This window comes from Quercus suber, unplaced genomic scaffold, assembly GCF_002906115.3.
Source record: "Quercus suber isolate HL8 unplaced genomic scaffold, Cork oak 2.0 scaffold_281, whole genome shotgun sequence".
Taxonomy (NCBI): domain Eukaryota; kingdom Viridiplantae; phylum Streptophyta; class Magnoliopsida; order Fagales; family Fagaceae; genus Quercus; species Quercus suber.
The window spans coordinates 272,013-279,844 of NW_027069737.1; the positions used below are offsets into that span (position 1 = coordinate 272,013).

The 7,832-nt window shown below is 32.3% G+C and overlaps 1 protein-coding gene across 2 annotated transcripts; it reads left to right on the top strand.

Moving 5' to 3' along the window:
• Window positions 1-2,044: 2,044 nt before the first annotated feature.
• LOC112007474 (tropinone reductase-like 3) lies at window positions 2,045-4,549 on the top strand. 2 transcript variants are annotated; one of them, XM_065781870.1, is made up of 7 exons: window positions 2,059-2,073; window positions 2,168-2,323; window positions 2,833-2,949; window positions 3,375-3,509; window positions 3,776-3,901; window positions 3,980-4,081; window positions 4,195-4,549. In XM_065781870.1, exons 2-7 carry the CDS (start codon window positions 2,186-2,188, stop codon window positions 4,342-4,344), a joined length of 768 nt encoding a protein of 255 aa, XP_065637942.1. In that variant the 5' UTR covers window positions 2,059-2,073; window positions 2,168-2,185; the 3' UTR covers window positions 4,345-4,549. The 2 variants fall into 2 exon arrangements, with proteins under 2 accessions (XP_023895589.1, XP_065637942.1); XM_024039821.2 differs by having other exon boundaries at window positions 2,045-2,323.
• Window positions 4,550-7,832: the final 3,283 nt, after the last annotated feature.

Consider the following 7,832-nt stretch of genomic DNA (forward strand, 5'->3'; position numbering starts at 1 on the left):
AAAAAAAAAAAAAAAAAAGGATTTTGAGCAGGTGGCAGTTAACCAATACCTCTATAATTGAATGCATGTTTATTAAATAAAGTATTAAAAAAAAAAAAACCCAGCCCACGTCAAGAAATATATTTGATAATTTGATAGTGAATGTGGGGTCGGGGGATTTGACACTTGGCTCTCCAATTGAGCTTTAAGGACCTCTTGACCTATATTAATGACAAAGAGGATACTAAGAATACAATGGATTGAAATTTTATTTTAAACGTATGCTCTTTAAAAAAAAAAGTATTTGAGCATCAGAGCATGCGCATATGGTTTTCAAAAGCATTCAGTTTGACTAGTGTTCTTAAAATACCATTTCTAATTATATTGATTTTTCAAAACCAAACAATTGACACAATCAACTTAGAATGCAAAAAGTGGATGATAATCATAATATGCTAGCCTCATTGCACGTGCTGCTCAAAGGCTTTTATTTATTTTTTTTGAAATGTCATAATTTTTCTTTCATCCCAATTCGAGATTCAAGTATTTGTAATGAGATTTAAGTGTTTGCTAATCAGTAATCACTAAAATAGTCAGGAGTATGATGAGACCTAGCACAACAAAATGAACACTAAAGTCATGATTTCATGCAAGTGTTTTCTCTTTGGATGTCTATGACATTCAGAGTTCAAATCCTCATCTCTTATTGTAATTATCAAATTATTAAAAAATTTAAACCGAATAGTTCAATTCCTCCTTCCCTGTTTTCACTTGAGTGAGCTTGCTTGTCTTCAATATCTTCAAAGAACATTGCAACTATTCTTCGGGAAAAAATATTGCTTATTTTTATTTTCACAAAAAGTCAAAAATGGTACATGAAGAATGTCATTCAAGGTGCATGTTATTTTTCATTCGCTCTATTAAAAAAAGTTTAGCTACAAAATTAGGAGAGAGAGAGAGAGAGAGAGAGAGGCAAGGATTGCGCTTTTTTTATATTCTTAACACATATGATAAATTTTTTTCCAATCAAATGTTATTTATTATTTGATATATAAATCTATTTTTTATGTATGATTTAAGGTTATAAAAACTTAAAATTTTAAACATTTAATTGATAATATAGTTATTAATTTTTTTAAAATTTTACAAATATAATAAAATAATACAATCTAACAATTAATTTGTCAAAACTAATGTTAAATAGAAATAAATGAGTTCAAATGTTTCTTAGTAAAAGTGGAGAAAAAAAGTGTCACAACTCAAATCACCTTTTTTTTAACAAAATAGAAATTTTACACTATTTTAATTTAAACATATATAAATATGAAGTTCTTTACTGAAAACTTGAATTATGTCCCTCACCTTTCACAATCCAATATTTATATTTATAAAGTGATTATAACGACAAGAATACGTGGGGTTGCAACTCAAAGTAGGGTGCGTGGTTGGGCAACTCAAAGCACCTTAAACGCGCATCAACTCACAACTGTCGAATTTTTTTTCTAAATAACAATAAATATTAAAAAATTTAGTTAGTTGTCATGTTGCAAAAGAATTTTGAAAACTAGTATCTCGAGTGTTTAAAACTCGAATTCCAAGATAAAAATCAAGTTTTTGAGGCTTGGCTTGTAAAAAAAAATCCAAGTGAAAATCGAGTTTTAAAAACTCGAGTTCGGAAAACGCCGCTATAAGACTTAAAAACGTTACTATAGGGCTTAAAAATGGAGTTGTAAAAAATTTAACAGAAAAACGCCACTATAAGGATTTAAAACGTCAGTATAGGGCATAAAAACGCCACTATAGGGCTCACTGAACTTGGTATTGAACACTTTTACGAAAAAATTTTGCAAGAAAACGCTGCTATAGGACTTTAAAACGTCACTATAAGACTTAAAAATGCCACTATAGAAGCGATAAAACTAAAAAAAATTTTGCATGAAACTCGAGTTTCTGAAACTTGAGAGTTATGTAAATGGATCTCGATTTTCTAAAACTCGAGATGTCCAAAGCGTTGCCTATCTGACTATATACAAATTGTTTCCACCGTTATTCTGCACATTCCCCCACAACTGTCAAGCCTGTATAGATCCGTCGGTATGTCCTTGCATCTTTTTCCCCAAAAAACAAAAAAACTCGGTCCCATATATATATATATTCACTGATTGGTAATTACAATACGAATGCGTAGATCAGGTAGTCAAACAAAATGGACAAGTCGAAGTTTAGCAAGAGATATGAAGGCAAAGTGGCCATTGTCACAGCTTCGACTCAGGGCATCGGCTTCTCCATTGCCGAGCGTCTTGGCTTGGAAGGTGCCTCTGTCGTTGTCTCTTCTCGCAAACAGGTTTGTGGTCGTGGGTCACCCCCAATTTTCGATTTTTTTATTCGTATATTTGGGTTTCTACGCTTTAATTCATCTGGGGTTTCTCAATTCTAGCCAAACCGGGTTTCTCTTTTTCTACTCTTATGTTTCATTGTCATTGATCTGAAAATTCTGAGTTTTATGTTGTTTTGGTTTTGAGGAAATCAATTTTTATCTCAGCTACGCATAAAGTTAGCATCTGGTTTGGTTTGGTGGATAATTTAGGAGCTGAATTCAAATGGGGTTATTGAATTTGACTCATATTTGATTCCTTCTACGCTCTGGTTGGTTGCTGAGAAACTTGTGGAAAAGAAAAGAAAGGAAGGAAGGATGGAGAGAAGAAACAGAATGTCATGTTTTGATTATGAAAAAGGAATTTGGATTTTTCTTTTCTTAGTTGCTTTTATAAATGGATAAGTCTCATGTTGTTTTTTAAGCAGATATATGATGTTGATTTACTTGTTTACCTGTGTGTGGTGAAATTGATACAGAACAATGTAGACGAGGCAGTTGAAAAACTCAAAGCTCAAGGAATCGAAGTGTTGGGTGTCGTTTGTCATGTGTCAAATGAACAACAAAGGAAGAACCTCATAGACAAGACTGTTCAGGTGAGAAATGAAGTTGAATAGTTGACCTTTATGTGAATGACCCTAGAAAAAGTAAATGAATGTAGGAACTTTAGAAAGTGTGAGTTTATATGGTTTTGCTTATGGTTTATGCTATGGAATAATGGAAATCAGAAAGTTCAACAGCTGGACTCAGTTGATTTACTCGATCCCTTTTATCTCGTGATTAGTAAGTAATAGGGAGGCTGTATCATGTTAAAAGGCAGTAATTTGCTTGGCATTTAGCCATATCTTAACATACATGTTTAATTGTGATTGTTGCTTTCCTGGTTCTTCAGTCTTTATTTCTATCCATGTGTCTATATTAATTTTGAAAGGAATGGATTTATGTTTTAAGTAAGAACATGCTTTTACTAATGTTGAATGTGGTTCTATTAGATAATTTTAACTTAAAATTTCATTTGCAGAAATATGGGAAAATAGATGTGGTTGTATCGAATGCAGCTGCTAATCCTTCAATTGATGACATTTTGCAAACTCAAGAATCTGTCCTGGATAAACTATGGGAGATAAATGTCAAATCGTCCATACTTATTTTAAAGGTAATTTCTTTGGAAGATTCTTCATTGTAATGGAATAATGCCATTGTGGGGCATGCATGGGCATCAATACTAGTTTTATAATATGTTTAAGTGTCTTACCTATTTTTTGTTCTTTTGGATACTGTTAGTGGTGTACAGTAATTGTTGGCCTTTATAATCTTTTCATTATTGTCTCATAGTTGGTAGATCTTCTCTTTGCAGTCTTCATGAGCTGGCACTATTAGTATGATTTGTAACGTTTGATACTCACTCCATTAATTTTATAGGATGCAGCTCCTCACTTGCAGAAGGGTTCTTCAGTGGTTATTATTTCCTCTTTTACCGCCTACCAACCACCAGCTACCATGGCTATGTATGGGGTGACTAAAACAGCCCTTCTTGGGCTTACGAAGGTATAACTTGGTTCATTATTAGTTCTATATTCAAGGATTTCACAAATCATGGATATCTTCTTTCCTTGTTTCCTTCAGGCCCTTGCAGCTGAAATGGCACCAAATACGCGCGTAAACTGTGTTGCTCCTGGTTTTGTACCAACAAGCTTTGCCGCATTCCTTACAACAAATGATGCTATTGTAAGTATAAGTCCATCCTTTAATTGCGTGACTGACCTTGCCATTTTCACAAGATATTGAGCATTGCTGCATTGACCTCTGCAATGAACTGAATATGGTTTTATTTATTGTAGAGGAAGGAGATTGAGCAGAGGACTTTACTTAACAGGCTTGGTACCACAAAAGACATGGCTGCTGCCACTGCCTTTTTGGCATCTGATGATGCTTCTTATATAACAGGAGAAATTCTAGTGGTGGCAGGAGGGATGCCTTCTAGACTCTAGATCCCTTTCTATATGGCTATGTGTTATCTTCTACCGTTCTACTCATAGAAACCCTTCAGTTTAGTACTTGTTTCCGATGTAACAATTACAAGCAAGAACAATTTTTTTTTTCCTTTTTACTTTTGATGTATAAGAAACTTTATTCTAACAAAGCAAAGAATCAAATACAAGCAGCATTTACTGCAGACGATTTTCAGGCAACAAACTACTTTCTCATTCAAAAATCAAATGAGCACTGGTTTCACCTGTACTGTGGTGGTGGTGGGATTGAAAAGAAGAGGTCCAATCTCCCATCCGGGGATGAGCAGAGAAGGCCTGAAGCCAACCGTTATCAACTCTGTTGAACAAAGTAGTGTCTCTGGACTCAAGTGCCATGACTTGTTCTAGTGAAGCGGATGGAAATGCCAACACCATTTCTTTGGCAGATTTGGTGTTTTCCCGACATGCTATGAAGTCCTTATCTTCATCCATAGATTCCATTGCTTTACCTTTTTCACTCTACTCTGTTTCTGGGTGGGGTTGATTCGTCCAAAGGGCTTTACTTTGCCGCTTTGGATTGACTTGGAGATTGTGATACTAGGTCTGCAATAATTATCCATTACATCATCTCTCACAGAATGTTGTGTATGCCCCAAGCACCTTCCTCCTGGGATCTATGAGAAAGTATGAAAAAGAAAGAAAAAGGCAAACGGCTTTAAACCCCCTTAACTTAAACCAATTAGTGTCTTGGAATTATGATAAAGAACAATTATCATAGAATAGGTATGACTTAATCCAAAGATAACACACACTATAATTTTAGTTGGTTCAATTAGTAAAGTATATTATCCTTGAATAAGAGACTTGGCGTCGAATCATGCTTACACTAAAAACTAATTAATAATAATAATAATAATAATTAGTGTCTTGACATGTTGATTTCTATAAAAAAAAAATAATAATAAAAATAAAAATAAAAAAGATGATAAAGAGTAATAATCATGAAGTAGACATTATATGTTCAAATCATACTATATCTTAAAAAAAAAAAAAAAAAAACAAAAACAAAATTAGATACACAAACAAAATTTATAAATATGTGGACTCAAAAATTCATACAATATACGGGAAATTTTAACAAAAAAATATTTATATATAATACATAATTTTTTAACATAAATATTATAATTATAATTTTTTAGAAAATTGAACCAAATTAAAATTAAAAAAAAAAAGAATTTGATAATAGTTATATATTGAAATTTATTATGAATTTGTTTGTTAATGGAACCATTCATTCTACCATTTTAAGAAAAATATGATGTGGCATTCTAATGGGTAATATAAATATAAATATAAAATTATGTGTGTGTGTGTGTGTGTGTGTGTAGAGAGAGAGAGAGAGAGAGAGAGAGAGAGAGAGAGAGAGAGAGAGAGAGAGAGAGAGAGAGAGAGAGAGAGTTGAGTTCAAGTTACACCTTGTGTAACTTTAAGTAATGTTACGTCACTCAATATTTTTTAATTGAATGCGAATTTTGACAAATCCACCATTAGATTACATTATTCGCATATTCTCTATACTTGTAAAATTTAAAAATGATCAAAGATCAATGATAATGTCATCAATAAATTGTTTAAATTCGAGTTTTTGTAGTTTAAAATATTGTCTAAAATATGAGTTTATGGATCAAATAGTAAATTACATCTGATTGGCATAAAATTTGGCATGCATGTTAAGAACATATAAAACATATAATTCAATGGTAGGATTCTCAAAGTATGAATTCTATAACATGTTATTGAGTGGTGTGACATTACTTAGAGTTACACCAAGTATAACTTGAACTAAACCTATATATATATATATATGTATGTATGTATGTATGTGTATATTAGAATAATGATGTGAAAAATATGAACTTTCAAAAGTTTATGCACAAACATTAGAAGAAGTTTATTCTTAAAATAAAATAAAAACATTATAATTCAACAAAAAACTTTGATTTTTTATTATATATAAATATAAATATAGAAAATTATATAAAATATGGGAGAAGAATATGTGTGTGTGTGTATACACACACATATAAGTCGTATATAGAAGGGATTATAAATTTTATTACATAAGATATAGAAATTGATATTACACTAATCATATAAAGTAATTGTCATATTTATTATTTTTCTTTTTTGAAGCAACATTATATATATATATATATATATATGGGTTGGGTTCAAGTTACACCTGGTGTAACTTTAAGCAATGTTACACCACTCAAAATTTTTTAATTGGATGTGAATATTGACAAATCCACCATTAGATTACATTATCTTCATATATTTTCCATGCTTGCTAAATTTCAAAGTGATCAAAGATTAATAGCCATGTCATCAATCAATTATTAAAATTCAAGTTTTTATAGTTTAAAATAATACATAAAAGATAAGGTTATGGATCAAATAGTAAATAACATCCGATTGATATGAAAATTGGCATGCATATTAAGAACATATTGAACATGTAACTTAACGGTTGGATTTTCAAAATATTAATTCAATTACAAGTTATTCGGTGGTGTAACATTGCTTAGAGTTACACTAGGTGTAACTTGAACCCAACCATATATATATATATATATTTTAGAAGGTTATTATACAAATCACCTTCATCCTAAATGTTAGTAGCTTTTCCCTTACCATAATTGGGAAGAGAATTCAACTTCTTTCCAAGAAAAGACCCAATAAAAATTTAGTAATTAATAGTTTTAAATATATATATATAGGAATGGCAACGAGTCGGGTTTGGGTTGGGTTTTTCCATACCTGGACCCGACCCGAGCCCGAACTCGGCCCATTTACTAAACGGGTTTTTTTCCGGGGCCCGAACCCGCCCCGCTGGGCTCTATGGGCCCCATCCAGCTAGGCCAAATTTGTGCCTAATTCTCAGACCAAATCATGGCCCAATCACAATCAATTTTTTTAAAGGCCCAGATGCCAAAAATAGGCCAAACCAGCTTAAAATATGGAAAATATATATCTTACACCAAATTAGCTTGTCAAACATTGGATTATCATAGGGTAAGATCTTGAGTATAAGTATATGCAAGTGTAAGATTTTTCCTCTTTTTTTTTTTTTTCCTTTTTTTTTTGTAAAAAAAAAAAAAGGAAAACAAATTAGCTCTTTTTTTTTCTTTAGAGAGAGGAGGCGGCTAAGAGGTGAGGCGTGAGCGTGATTGTGAGTGTGCTTCTGTGTGAGGGTGAGGCGCTGAGTGAGGGTGAGGGAGGCCGTGTGCGTGAGGGTGAGGCAGTGATTGAGAGTGAGTGAGCTTGAATGAGGAGTGAGCATGAGCAGTTGTTGAAGAAAAGAATGAGGGACTTTAACTTTAGGGTTAGTTATAGCTATATATATATATAGGGGTTTTGGTAATTTCAGGATAACGTGTTATATCCAGATCGGGTTTCGGTCGGGTTTCAAGTTTTTTTGATAAACTCAGACTCGATTCGGTTTT

Bases quoted from the DNA above. Each gene is read 5' to 3' on its own strand.
- LOC112007474 (XM_024039821.2), top strand. From the start codon at position 2,186: ATGGACAAGTCGAAGTTTAGCAAGAGATATGAAGGCAAAGTGGCCATT. The intron at 3,510-3,775 runs GTAATTTCTTTG...TTAATTTTATAG, and splicing joins CGTCCATACTTATTTTAAAG to GATGCAGCTCCTCACTTGCA. The intron at 4,082-4,194 runs GTAAGTATAAGT...TATTTATTGTAG, and splicing joins TTACAACAAATGATGCTATT to AGGAAGGAGATTGAGCAGAG.